This window comes from Heteronotia binoei, chromosome 19 (assembly GCF_032191835.1).
Source record: "Heteronotia binoei isolate CCM8104 ecotype False Entrance Well chromosome 19, APGP_CSIRO_Hbin_v1, whole genome shotgun sequence".
In the NCBI taxonomy this organism is placed as follows: domain Eukaryota; kingdom Metazoa; phylum Chordata; class Lepidosauria; order Squamata; family Gekkonidae; genus Heteronotia; species Heteronotia binoei.
In genome coordinates this window covers 7,055,295-7,069,499 of record NC_083241.1, presented here as the reverse complement: position 1 = coordinate 7,069,499, position 14,205 = coordinate 7,055,295, and the positions used below count along the sequence as shown (strand labels likewise).

General features: G+C 49.8%; 1 protein-coding gene and 1 non-coding gene across 7 annotated transcripts in view; both read right to left on the bottom strand.

Annotated features, from left to right (window-relative positions):
* The window catches only part of CHD2 (chromodomain helicase DNA binding protein 2), a 119,177-nt gene that overhangs the window by 49,711 nt on the left and 55,261 nt on the right, over positions 1-14,205 (bottom strand). For all 6 annotated transcript variants that reach the window (XM_060259791.1, XM_060259793.1, XM_060259792.1 and 3 more), the window contains 5 exons: positions 12,453-12,628; positions 9,747-9,871; positions 7,280-7,496; positions 4,970-5,059; positions 2,276-2,466 (listed from right to left, as the gene is read on the bottom strand). In XM_060259791.1, coding sequence (XP_060115774.1) covers positions 2,276-2,466; positions 4,970-5,059; positions 7,280-7,496; positions 9,747-9,871; positions 12,453-12,628 — 799 coding nt within the window. The remainder of the gene's footprint in view (positions 1-2,275; positions 2,467-4,969; positions 5,060-7,279; positions 7,497-9,746; positions 9,872-12,452; positions 12,629-14,205) is intronic.
* Positions 11,692-11,758, bottom strand: TRNAS-ACU (transfer RNA serine (anticodon ACU)). The gene has a single exon. It is a non-coding gene; the product is annotated as a tRNA-Ser (tRNA).

The window sequence follows — 14,205 nt, the reverse complement described above, 5'->3', positions numbered from 1 at the left end:
CCAGGCGAGTGAGGTCTGCTTGGGCTGGCTAGAGATCCAGCCAGCCCAAGCAGGCCTCACTCGCCTGGGGCTCTCCTGGGCCGCCGCCCCACCCCAGTCAAAAAGCCAGCAAGCCACCCTCCGCCCAAAATCACATATGAAGTGGAAAAAGGGTGGGGTGGGCTTCTTCAGGGCTTAATAAGGGCTGCTGGGGGCGTGGCAAAGCCCCTGGTGGCTGGCTGACTGCCCGCTCTCCTCATCCAGGGATTGTTATGCAGCTGCACCTCCTATTCAATGGACAGGGTAGGTGGGGAGGAAGAGGAAGAACCCTCAGAAAGATTCAGGAGCTGCACTCCTGTGAGCTCCTGCTGAATCTGAGGCCTGGTTGTTGTAAGGATAAAATGGAGGCGATTTATCAGTGGGGGGAGGGGGGGACACTGAGATTTGTAAGACCCAGTTCTTGCCCTTATGTCATCAGAGGCCCATAAACCAGTTTCTTCTGAACTTCCTGGTCTCCCATTTTGCACTCCGATTGGAGGTAGCATTTCAAGGCAGCTGCATTCTACCTCCATCAAAAGCAAACCCTGAAGAAGACCGCAGATTTATACCCTGCCCTTCTCTCTGAATCACAGTCTCAGAGTGGCTCACAATCTCCTTTATCTTCTCCCCCCACAACAGACACCCTGTGAGGTGGGTGGGGCTGAGAGGGCTCTCGAAGAAGCTGCCCTTTCAAGGACAATGCCTGCGATAGCTATGGCTGACCCAAGGCCGTTCCGGCAGCTGCAAGTGGAGGAGTGGGGAATCAAACCTGGTTCTCCCAGAAAAGAGAGCTCTGACTGACCCAAGGCCATTCCAGCAGCTGCAAGTGGAGGAGTGGGGAATCAAACCCGGTTCTCCCAGATAAGAGAGCTATGGCTGACTCAAGGCCATTCCAGCAACTGCAAGTGGAGGAGGGGGGAATCAAACCCGGTTCTCCCAGATAAGAGAGCTCTGGCTGACCCAAGGCCATTCCAGCAGCTGCAAGTGGAGGAGTGGGGAATCAAACCTGGTTCTCCCAGAGAAGAGAGCTCTGGCTGACTCAAGGCCATTCCAGCAACTGCAAGTGGAGGAGTGGGGGATCAAACCCGGTTCTCCCAGATAAGAGAGCTCTGGCTGACCCAAGGCCATTCCAGCAGGTGCAAGTGGAGGAGTGGGGAATCCAACCCGGTTCTCCCAGATAAGAGAGCTCTGGCTGACTCAAGGCCATTCCAGCAACTGCAAGTGGAGGAGGGGGGAATCAAACCCGGTTCTCCCAGATAAGAGAGCTCTGGCTGACCCAAGGCCATTCCAGCAGGTGCAAGTGGAGGAGGGGGGAATCAAACCCGGTTCTCCCAGATAAGAGAGCTCTGGCTGACCCAAGGCCATTCCAGCAGCTGCAAGTGGAGGAGTGGGGAATCAAACCCGGTTCTCCCAGATAAGAGAGCTATGGCTGACCCAAGACCATTCCAGCAGCTGCAAGTGGAGGAGTGGGGAATCAAACCTGGTTCTCCCAGATAAGAGAGCTCTGGCTGACCCAAGGCCATTCCAGCAGCTGCAAGTGGAGGAGTGGGGAATCAAACCTGGTTCTCCCAGATAAGAGAGCTCTGGCTGACCCAAGGCCATTCCAGCAGCTGCAAGTGGAGGAGTGGGGAATCAAACCCGGTTCTCCCAGATAAGAGAGCTCTGGCTGACCCAAGGCCATTCCAGCAGGTGCAAGTGGAGGAGTGGGGAATCAAACCCTGTTCTCCCAGATAAGAGAGCTCTGGCTGACCCAAGGCCATTCCAGCAGCTGCAAGTGGAGGAGGGGGGAATCAAACCCGGTTCTCCCAGATAAGAGAGCTCTGGCTGACCCAAGGCCATTCCAGCAGGTGCAAGTGGAGGAGTGGGGAATCAAACCCTGTTCTCCCAGATAAGAGAGCTATGGCTGACCCAAGGCCATTCCAGCAGCTGCAAGTGGAGGAGTGGGGAATCACACCCTGTTCTCCCAGATAAGAGAGCTCTGGCTGACCCAAGGCCATTCCAGCAGCTGCAAGTGGAGGAGTGGGGAATCAAACCCGGTTCTCCCAGATAAGAGAGCTCTGGCTGACCCAAGGCCATTCCAGCAGCTGCAAGTGGAGGAGTGGGGAATCAAACCCGGTTCTCCCAGATAAGAGCTCTGGCTGACCCAAGGCCATTCCAGCAGCTGCAAGCGGAGGAGTGAGGAATCAAACCCGGTTCTCCCAGATCAGAGTCCGCACACTTCACCACTACAACAAATTGGGTCTCTTAATAAGCTTACTTCTCTGGCATGATGAACTGCAGCAGGGACCAGAGCTCTTTCAAGGAATTCTGCAGCGGCGTCCCCGTGATGAGCAGCCGGTGGTTGGACTTGAAGTCAATCAACGTCTTGTACAGCAGAGAGTCATCGTTCTTCAAGCGATGCGCTTCGTCCACTCCCAAGAAGGCCCAGTTGATGCTTCCCAGGACAGCCTGAAGCCAAAACACAATACAAACCAGTGAGCAACACCATACACTCATGCGGGGGTTCAAGAAATCCTGACATGTGCACCATGGAATCAGAGGAATGCATCTTTGGGACCCCCCCGAAAGAGAATTACACTTTGGTAAGAACTTCCTTGTGATCCCCAGCCTGAGAGGGATCCAGCTGTCCTCAATTAGAGAGAGAAAGAGAGGGAAAGAGAGAGAGAAAGAGAGGGAGGGAGGTAAGGAAGGGAGGGAGGAAAGAAGGAAGGAGAGGGAGGGAGGGAGGATGGAAGGAAGGAAGGAAGAGAGAGGAAGGAAGGAAGGAAGGAAGGAAGGAAGGAAGGAAGGAAGGAAGGAAGGAAGGAAGGAAGGAAGGAAGGAAGGAAGGAAGGAAGGAAGGAAGGAAGGAAGGAAGGAAGGAAGGAAGGAAGGAAGGAAGGATGGATTCCAAGGAGCCTTCCTCCAACTCAACACACAAAGGGAGTTTCAGTTCTTGCAAGCTCCTACCCTGGAGACCTTTGTGGCCTTAAAGGTGCTACTGGGTTCGAATCTTGCTCTTCCTTCAGCTGAAGTGACTCACCCATTGACTGGAGGAAGGGTTCAAGCTTTGCTCAGTGGATCGGTAGGGGAGGGGTCGGATCACCCGCTCTGTATTGCCAAGGATTCTAAGGCGCGTGTTCAGTTCACTCAGGCGAAGCACAACAACACTTCCCACTGGTTACCCATTTTAGGGAAGATGGGTAGGAGGTAAGCAAGCGTGGCTGGAGGGAGGCTCTCTGACATTATTAGTTGAGGGATTCTGGTTCTGTATCTACAGAGCCCTCAGAATATGTTAGCAGCCCTGTTCCAGAAATGCCTGAGGGGCCCCAGGTAATTCAGGCAGCCCACTGACACTGGTGGGCATCAGTGGCACTGGAAACACACCCATCTGCTAAGCCAGGGGTGGCCAAACTGTGGCTCAGGAGCCGCGTGTGGCTCTTTCACACATATGGTGTGGCTCTTGAAGAAGAAGAATTGCAGATTTATATCCCGCCCTTCTCTTTGAATCAGAGACTCAGAGCGGCTCACAATCTCCTATACCTTCTCCCCCCACAACAGACACCCTGTGAGGAAGGTGAGGCTGAGAGAGCTCTCTTAGAAGCTGCCTGTTCAAAGACAACCTCTGCCAGAGCTCTGGCTGACCCAAGGCCATTCCAGCAGCTGCAAGTGGAGGAGTGGGGAATCAAACCCAGTTCTCCCGGATAAGAGAGCTCTGGCTGACCCAAGGCCATTCCAGCAGCTGCAAGAGGAGGAGTGGGGAATCAAACCCGGTTCTCCCAGATAAGAGAGCTCTGGCTGACCCAAGGCCATTCCAGCAGCTGCAAGTGGAGGAGGGGGGAATCAAACTTGGTTCTCCCAGATAAGAGAGCTCTGGCTGACCCAAGGCCATTCCAGCAGCTGCAAGAGGAGGAGTGGAGAATTAAACCCGGTTCTCCCAGATAAGAGAGCTCTGGCTGACCCAAGGCCATTCCAGCAGCTGCAAGTGGAGGAGTGGGGAATCAAACTTGGTTCTCCCGGATAAGAGAGCTCTGGCTGACCCAAGGCCATTCCAGCAGCTGCAAGAGGAGGAGTGGGGAATCAAACTCGGTTCTCCCGGATAAGAGAGCTCTGGCTGACCCAAGGCCATTCCAGCAGCTGCAAGAGGAGGAGTGGGGAATCAAACCCAATTCTCCCAGATAAGGGAGCTCTGGCTGACCCAAGGCCATTCCAGCAGCTGCAAGTGGAGGAGTGGGGAATCAAACTCGGTTCTCCCGGATAAGAGAGCTCTGGCTGACCCAAGGCCATTCCAGCAGCTGCAAGAGGAGGAGTGGGGAATCAAACCCAGTTCTCCCAGATAAGAGAGCTCTGGCTGACCCAAGGCCATTCCAGCAGCTGCAAGTGGAGGAGTGGGGAATCAAACTCGGTTCTCCCGGATAAGAGAGCTCTGGCTGACCCAAGGCCATTCCAGCAGCTGCAAAAGGAGGAGTGGGGAATCAAACCCGGTTCTCCCAGATAAGAGAGCTCTGGCTGACCCAAGGCCATTCCAGCAGCTGCAAGTGGAGGAGTGGGGAATCAAACCCGGTTCTCCCGGATAAGAGTCCGCACACTTAACCACTACACCAAACTGGCTCTTTATCACCCTGTTGGCCACCTTGGAGAAGGCATTTCTCTCTTTAAATCACTTCTCCAAGCCAAGCCAGCCAGAGGCTCGGAGAATGCATTTAAAGTTAAAGTTGCTTTATTTCCATCTCTCCCTCCCCTCCCCATCTATTTGTCCCCCACCCACTATCCTTCCCTCTCCTGTGGCTCTCAAACATGTGATGTTCATGTCTTGTGGCTCTCAAACCTCTGACATTTATTCTATGTGGCTCTTATGCTAAGCAAGTTTGGCCACCCCTGGGCTAAGCCGAGGATGTCAGACGGGAGCCCAGTATTTTTGCACAGGCACGAGAGAGGGACACAGATTCCGGTGGCTCAGCTGATCACATACCTTATCTTTCAGCAGAATCTCATACGTCGTGATGAGCACATTGAATTTCAGCCGCTTGGTCTGAGAGTGGATCCACTCATACTCGCGAATCTGAGAAAGGGACAAAAAAACCCCAACAACCCAGAATTCACACATTTATTGTGTGTGCTGGAACCTCTTGCAACAGCAGTATTTTACTTTTTATTATTTCACTTATGTTGAGTATTTGCAGGGCTTTTTTTTGTAGCAGGAGCTCCTTTACATATTAGGCTACGTCCCCCTGATGTAGTCAATCCTCCAAGAGCTTACAGTAGGCCCTGTAAGAAAAGCCCTGTAAGCTCTTGGAGGATTGGCTACATCAGGAACTCCTTTACGTATTAGGCTATGTCCCCCTGATGTAGCCAATCCTCCAAGAGCTTACAGTAGGCCCTGTAAGAAAAGCCCTGTAAGCTCTTGGAGGATTGGCTACATCAGGAACTCCTTTACGTATTAGGCTATGTCCCCCTGATGTAGTCAATCCTCCAAGAGCTTACAGTAGGCCCTGTAAGAAAAGCCCTGTAAGCTCTTGGAGGATTGGCTACATCAGGAACTCCTTTACGTATTAGGCTATGTCCCCCTGATGTAGCCAATCCTCCAAGAGCTTACAGTAGGCCCTGTAAGAAAAGCCCTGTAAGCTCTTGGAGGATTGGCTACATCAGGAACTCCTTTACGTATTAGGCTATGTCCCCCTGATGTAGCCAATCCTCCAAGAGCTTACAGAAGGCCCTGTAAGAAAAGCCCTGTAAGCTCTTGGAAGATTGGCTACATCAGGGGGGTGTAGGTCTTTTTTAATAACAGGAACTCCTTTACGTATTAGGCTAACTCCTTTACGTATTAGGCTACGTCCCCCTGATGCAGCCAATCCTCCAAGAGCTTACAGTAGGCCCTGTAAGAAAAGTCCTCTAAGCTCTTGGAGGATTGGCTACAACAGGGGGTGTGGCCTAATATGCAAACGAGCTCCTGCTACAAAAAAGCCCTGAGTATGTGTAAACTGCCTGCGTGGAAACATGGCCTGAGACTTCTTGTAGCCACTGAGATATGCTATGTGGAAACAACACGCAAGCTACTTATTTGAGAATTTTTTTTCTTGCTGCCTCACCAGAGAACCCGTTCGAGGAGGCTTGCAAGGTAAATATAAAATAAAACACGTTTTTTAATTAATAAACCACACAAAAGCCACGAAACAGCACTGCATGGGCCAAACTGGTATTCTGGCAGTTAAACAACAACAAAATTTTATTTGTATCCCGCCCTCCCCGCCGGAGCAGGCTCAGGACGGCTAACAGCATAATTCAAACCTTAATTATACAAAGATGAATAAAACTACATTTAAACAATTTAATTAAAATTCTGATTAAGTTTTAAAATTAAATTAGTAGAAGTGCTAACGCTATGTTTGCTTTTATGATGGGGGTTTTTCTTAACGGTTTCCTTCTTCTTCAGCGAAAGCCGATCGGAAGAGGATGGTTTTGCAGGCCCTGCGGAACTGTCCAAGGTCCTGCTAGCGGGAGGCCGAAAGTCTCAGATCAACTACAAGCGGGGCTTTTTTTTTTTTTTGTAGAAAAAGCTCAGCAGGAACTCATTTGCTTATTAGGCCATACTCCCTGACATCACCATTGTTTTGCACAGGGCTTTTTGTCGAAAAAGCCCAGAGGGAACTCATTTGTATATCAGGCCACACCCCTTGATGCCGAGCCAGCCAGAACTGCGTTCCTTGGAGTTCCTGCTCAAAAAAAGCCCTGACTACAATCCTGTTAATCAGTCTTCCCCAATTATTTTTCTCTTTAGGGTTTGTAGAATCTTTCGGGCTCAAGTGCCGTGTTCTACTGGAGAAAGTTTTCCTTCCAAACGTTTCGTTCTCGGCTGCGGAGAACATCTTCAGTGGCGTTGCAGCCGGAGCAGGCGCTCTGACCTTCTTGGCTGCTGTGCATTGAGTGGGGCCAGGGCTGCTGGAGAGCTGCTATTTCTAGGCTGGAGAGCTGCTATTTCTAGGCCCTCCAGCCTAGAAATAGCAGCTCTCCAGCAGCCCTGGCCCCACTCAATGCACAACAGCCAAGAAGGTCAGAGCGCCTGCTCCAGCTGCAACGCCACTGAGGATGTTCTCCGCAGCCGAGAACGAAACGTCTGGAAGGAAAACTTTCTCCAGTAGAACACGCCACTTGATCCCAAAAGATTCTACAAACCCTAATGATGTTACCAGCCATGAAAACCTGAAATCTTTGATATTTTTCTCTTGCTCAATACACCGACGGACCACATCTCCAAGGAAACCAACAGCTTGAGCCTACGCACCGTGTTCCTGCTGATCTGGTCTCCGATGTAGACCACCACGTTGATCTCGGGGGCCCAGATTTCAAACTCCCTTTGCCAGGAGGTCAGGGTGGACAAAGGCACCACGATCAGAAAGGGGCCGTACAGCTGATGCTGGTGGAAGAGGCAGGAGAGGAAGGAGATCGTCTGGATGGTCTTCCCCAAGCCCATTTCGTCGGCCAGGATCACGCTGTTGTTCCTGAAAAGGAGTACGGATGTAAGGAAAGCCCTCCTGGATTGGAGCTGGGGCCCTCCTGTACCCAGAATCTCAGTTCTAAGAATGGCTAGCCAGAGGCCTCTGAGAAGAGGAAGAGGAAGAAGAATCTCAGAGCGGCTCACAATCTCCTATAACTTCTCCCCCCACAACAGACACCCTGTAATCCCCCCACAACAGGCACCATGAGTGCGAGAGCCAGTTGAGGCCCTCCAGCTGGTGGGGCTGAGAAGGCTCTCCCAGAAGCTGCCCTTTCAAGGACAGCTCTGCGAGAGCTATGGCTGACCCAAGGCCATTCCAGCAGCTGCAAGTGGAGGGGTGGGGAATCAAACCCGGTTCTCCCAGATAAGAGAGCTCTGGCTGACCCAAGGCCATTCCAGCAGCTGCAAGTGGAGGAGTGGGGAATCAAACCCGGTTCTCCCAGATAAGAGAGCTCTGGCTGACCCAAGGCCATTCCAGCACCTGCAAGTGGAGGAGTGGGGAATCAAACCCGGTTCTCCCAGATAAGAGAGCTCTGGCTGACCCAAGGCCATTCCAGCAGCTGCAAATGTAGGAGGGGGGAATCAAACCCGGTTCTCCCAGATAAGAGAGCTCTGGCTGACCCAAGGCCATTCCAGCAGCTGCAAGTGGAGGAGTGGGGAATCCAACCCGGTTCTCCCAGATAAGAGAGCTCTGGCTGACCCAAGGCCATTCCAGCAGCTGCAAGTGGAGGAGTGTGGAATCAAGCCCGGTTCTCCCAGAGAAGAGAGCTCTGGCTGACCCAAGGCCATTCCAGCAGCTGCAAATGTAGGAGGGGGGAATCAAACCCGGTTCTCCCAGATAAGAGAGCTCTGGCTGACCCAAGGCCATTCCAGCAGCTGCAAGTGGAGGAGTGGGGAATCAAGCCCGGTTCTCCCAGAGAAGAGAGCTCTGGCTGACCCAAGGCCATTCCAGCAGCTGCAAGTGGAGGAGTGTGGAATCAAGCCCGGTTCTCCCAGAGAAGAGAGCTCTGGCTGAACCAAGGCCATTCCAGCAGCTGCAAGTGGAGGAGTGGGGAATCAAACCCGGTTCTCCCAGATAAGAGTCCACGCACTTCACCACTACCCCAGACTGGCTCTCCCCAACAAACTGGCTCTCCCCACAGCCTTTGGCATTCAGTGATACGCTGCCTCTGAATATGGTTCCTTTTCACCATCATGGCAGAAATACTGACCCTAGGAATTTGTCCAACTTTTTTTTCTCAGCTACTCCCCCAACTTGGGACAGGAAACTGCATAGATTAGGCACAGTTATGCAAAGATGCTCTTCCTTTTCTGCTCTCTGGAATATACCAGCTATTATTTTCATTGGGGGGATTACAACTGATCCCAAGACAACAGTAATTAATTCCCCCCTGAAGAAACTGACTGCTTTGGAAGGTGGCTCCTTAATAGGGTTGCCAATCCCCAGGTGAGGGCAGGGGATCCCCCGGTTTGGAGACCCCCCCCCCGCCTCAGGGTCATCAGAAAGCGGGGGGAAGGGAGGGAAATGTCTGCTGGGAACTCTATTATTCCCTATGGAGATTTATTCCCATAGAAAATCATGGAGAATTGATCTGCAGGTATCTGGGGCTCTGGGGGGGCTGTTTGTTGGGGTAGAGGCACCAGTATAGCATCTAGTGCCTCTCCCCAAAATACCCCCCAAGTTTCAAAAAAAGATTGGACCAGGGGGTCCAATTCTATGAGCCCCAAAAGAAGGTGCCCCTATCCATTATTTCCACTGGAAGGAAGGAATTGAAAAGGCATGCGGTCCCTTTAAACGTGATGGCCAGAACTCCCTTTGGAGTTCAATTATGCTTGTCACAGCCTTGATCTTGGCTCCACCCCTAATGTCTCCTGGCTCCACCCCCAAAGTCCCCAGATATTTCTTGAATTGGACTTGGCAACCCTACCCCTTAAGCATTGTACTCCGCTGAGGTCCCTCCCCCCTGCAAACCTTTCCTTCCCCAGGTCCACCCCCAAATCTCCAGGAATTTATCAAATCAGAGTTGGCAACCCTATAAAGGCAACACACTAAACTGCAGAGGAACAGGGCCATACACCAAAGCACCACTGGGGAATGCAGACCAGGTTATTTCCATCAACATAGACTGAGCCCAGTAGTAGGATAAGTTTCCCTGATACGTTGTTTTTTTTCCCTTTTTAACCTATGCTTCGTACTGAGTTCGAATCAGGTCACCTCCCCAATCCCCAGGCCTGCTGCCCTCCCTTCACCTACTTGCACCACGAGTGCGAGAGCCAGTTGAGGCCCTCCAGCTGGTAATCCCGCAGTTCCAAGTTCTCCCCGCCGATGTACGAAGGCTGCTTCTTCAAGGCGACAAACCGGGGTCTCTGCTTCAGCACCTGGAACGTACGAAAAAGAGAACACAGTTGATAAAAATGTACAAGCAAGACAAACAACCGTGCAGCACAAAGAATAAATAGTAAGTATTCAATACGTCATGCAATCAACATACAGAGTTCCAAACTAAGGTATCAAAGTTAAAGTCCAAACTCACAGTTTCCCAAAAATGTCCAATTGGTCAATACGAAGTAAGAAACCTGAAAGGTTAGTGTGCAATTAAAGAGCCAAACGTTAAAAACAAACTGTAAAATAATAATAATAATACTTTTTATTTGTATCCCGCCCTCCCCGCCAGGGCAGGCTCAGGGCAGCTCACAGCATATGAATATAAAATACAATAAAACCATACATAGTAATTACAGTTACAATTATAAAATCATCATTAAATCATTAACAACTTACATTAAAATTAACATTGTGGTGCTATAACTTAGGTCTTTAATAAAATTCAGTGGCTAAAACATATCCAGCGAGACTTTCTTGACTCGGTATTAGGTGAAGGCTATTTTGAAGAGGTAGGTCTTACAGGCCCTGCGGAATTGGTCCAAACATCGCAGGGCCCGTACCTCCTCCGGGAGTTGATTCCACAGCAGTGGGGCTGCAATGGAGAACCAACACACATGTATTTATTGTAGAAAACTAAAACCATTTAAGGGCCCATCATAAGCCTCTATCCTATGTACAATCATAAAACCACAATGGGAACCCACTCAACTTGACCTGACACGTTTCGATCTAGATTGGTCTTCAGAAGTCAGAAAGGTAAGTACGCATATTGGCTCATAATACAGAATACCATAAAACAATAGAACAATGCTAGACCACAAGGAAATTTCTGGAATATAAAAAAGAAAAATGATGAATTTGTAAAAAATATTTTTAACATGCTATTTAAGGATAATATTCAGAACTGGTTAATTACTTACAATGAAGCGACAAAGGCTTAAAGGTATTTTTGAGGCCTCTTGTTCTACAGCCTTAAGTCTTAATCAAGGGCATACATTATCGCATCGGGTCACTTGTCTTATTATATGCCTAAGCACAAAATATTAACCAAAATATAAAAGTTAAACAACACTAAAAATAATGCTAAAAGACAAAGCAGTAAAATGGACACTGGGTCAATATAACCAACAGTCAGAACAGTCACATGTTAATTAATTTTGCGTATCTGTATGTTTGGGAGGCGTTTTGGTATATGGATTTTGCAGTTTGTATTTTCTGTCAGTTTCTCTTTTGTAGTGAACGAGCCAGGGAGCCTTGATCTGCGGTGGTTGAGAAAGGCGTGAGTGCCAAAGCCGGTCCCTTGGCCTACAAAGATTTCCTTCTACAATCATTTGGATATCTGGCAATGGACATGGGCCATTTGGAAAGCGACTGTTGGTTATATTGGCCAACTGGACATTTTTGGGAAACTGCGTGAGAGTTTGGACTTTTAACTTTGATACCTTAGTTTGGAACTATGTATGTTGACTGCATGAGGTCTTGAATACTTACTACTTACTGTTTGTGTTACACAGCTCTTTGTCTTATCTAGAATGGCAAAACCTCTTCATGTTTGCTCAACCATGAGTGATCGCTCAGGAAGCCCTTTTCAGCAGCAACCTGGAGACACCCCTGCTTAGCTTCCAAGCTCTATCCAGGTCAGGGTCATTGCCCATTTAAGATTACAACAGTTACACCTGAACATCTGAAGCTGCCTTCTACTGAATCAGACCCTGGGTCCATCAAAGTCAGTATTGTCTACTCAGACTGGCAGCCGCTCTCCAGGGTCTGCAGCTGAGGTTTTTCATGCCTACTTGTCTGGACCCTTTTTAGTTGGAGATGCCAGGGATTGAACCTGGGACCTTCTGCTTAGTAAGCAGACGCTCTACCACTGAGCCACCGTCCTTCCCCCAGACATATGAACATCTGAAGCTGCCTTCTACTGAATCAAACCCTGGGTCCATCAAAGTCAGTATTGTCTACTCAGACTGGCAGCTGCTCTCCAGGGTCTCAAGCTGAGGTTTTTCATGCCTACTTGCCTGGACCCTTTTTAGTTGGAGATGCCAGGGATTGAACCTGGGACCTTCTGCTTACCAAGCAGATGCTCTGCCACTGAGCCACCATCCCTCCCCTATAAAGGTAAAGGTAGTCTCCTGTGCAAGCACCAGTCATTTCTGATTCTGGGGTGACATTGCATCATGACGTTTTCATGGAAGACTTTTTGTGGGGTGGCTTCCCATGGCCTTCCCCAGTCATCTATGCTTTACCCCCAGCAAGCTGGGTACTCATTTGACCGACCTCGGAAGGAGGGAAGGCTGAGTCAACCTTGAGCCGGCTACCTGAACCCAGCTTCCGCCGGGATCGAACTCAGGTCGTGAGCAGAACTTTGAACTGCAGTACTGCAGCTTTACCACTCTGCACCACGGGGCTCCTCCACGCGGGAAGCCGTGCTGGAGTTCTATTCTGCTCAGGATGTGAACTGCTCCACTCAGTGTGGCGGGGGGGGGGGAAGGGGGGGAATGAAAAGGAACACTGGTGTCATTCACAGTATTCCAGCCTCCTCAAAGCAAGGAGAAAGCACGGAAACAGCCAAACCTTGCAGTCCCGAGTAGGCATGGTCTTGGAGTTGTTCCTGCTGTTGAAGCTGTCGATGCAGTGCTGGAACTTCTTGCTGATCAGGGCTTCATCTTCCCAGCTACATTCGGCATACGGGAGTCCCATCCACTTGCAAAGGTATTCCGGTTCATTGGAGGAGGATTTGCGGCTGTGAGCTGCGAAGGGAGAGAGAGATGGTCAGAACGTTCAAAGTCTAGCACGGCACTTTCCAAGAGCTCCCAAGAAACGCAGCGTTCAAGGAACTGTTGGCCAAAGGGGTCTAGGGCTGTGTCTGCATTTCGCTGCACGAAGTGTGTTATTTTCAGGGTGGAATTCTAGCAGGAGCTCCTTTGCATATTAGGTCATGCCCCCCCCCAAAGTATCCAGTCCTCCAAGAACTTAGAATAAGGACCCTTGTAAGATCTTGGAGGACTGGCTACATCAGGGGTGTGTGGCCTAATATGCAAAGGAGGTCCTGCTAGAATTCCTTACAGGGCTCTTAGAACAGGGCCTGCTGTAAGCTCTTGGAGGATTGGCTACATCAGGGATATGTGGCCTAATATGCAAAGGAGGTCCTGCTAGAATTCCTTACAGGGCTCTTAGAACAGGGCCTACTGTAAGCTCTTGGAGGACTGGCTACACCAGGAGTGTGTGGCCTAATATGCAAAGGAGCTCCTGCTAGAATTCCTTACAGGGCTCTTAGAACAGGGCCTGCTGTAAGCTCTTGGAGGATTGGCTACATCAGGGATATGTGGCCTAATATGCAAAGGAGGTCCTGCTAGAATTCCTTACAGGGCTCTTAGAACAGGGCCTACTGTAAGCTCTTGGAGGATTGGCTACATCAGGGGCGTGTGGCCTAATATGCAAAGGAGCTCCTGCTAGAATTCCATCCCTGGTTATTTCACAACAGCATCCTTTCACAGTTGGGTTTTCCTCTCTGGACAAGGCATTCCTGTTTCAGATGATGGCTACAGCACAACAGGGCAACAGCCCGCTGAAAGAAGAGACACAGTACTGATATGGCAAAAACAAAGTAGCACAATAAAACTGTATATATCAGTATTCTTAAAGACACAGTAACATACAGGATTTTCAATAATCGAGTCTCTATATGAAAGTCTCTTTATAATTGCAAATAGACTTGAGTTCAAGGCGTAGTCCTCATAGTTGCTATCACAAGTCAAAGGAGAAAAACCACAGATTCAACGGAGACTGGTTTCGGCATGCGCCTTCCTCAGTTATAGACCTTCTCGCAAATCAATGCGTCACGGCTTCTCCAGCAATACAAACAGTTACGTATTAGTTGGGAGGAAAACACTGCTGAAATTTAATTCACTGTGACGAGACAATTATTAATAAACCAATTTCTGATGTTGCCTTGTAGAAAGAAAAGTTGAAAAATCACATCCTTTAAAAGTTGGGAAACCTTGAACCAAACTCAAAATACATTTGGTGTCTGGTGGGGGGGGAGAGGCTTTTTGCATATTCTCAAAAACAGTCTTGTGCATGTCGAATTATAGGGTTTGCCAAAAGTGTTCCCTCTAAGCAGAGTTAGTGTGAGCTAGCCCCCACATTTTTAGCCTTCAGCTCACACATTTTTTTCTCAGCTTAGGAAAAATGGCTCTAGGGCAGGGGTGGCCAACAGTAGCTCTCCAGATGTTTTTTGCCTACAACTCCCATCAGCCTGGCTGAAGCTGATGGAAGTTGTAGGCAAAAAAAACATCTGGAGAGCTACCGTTGGCCACCCCCGCCC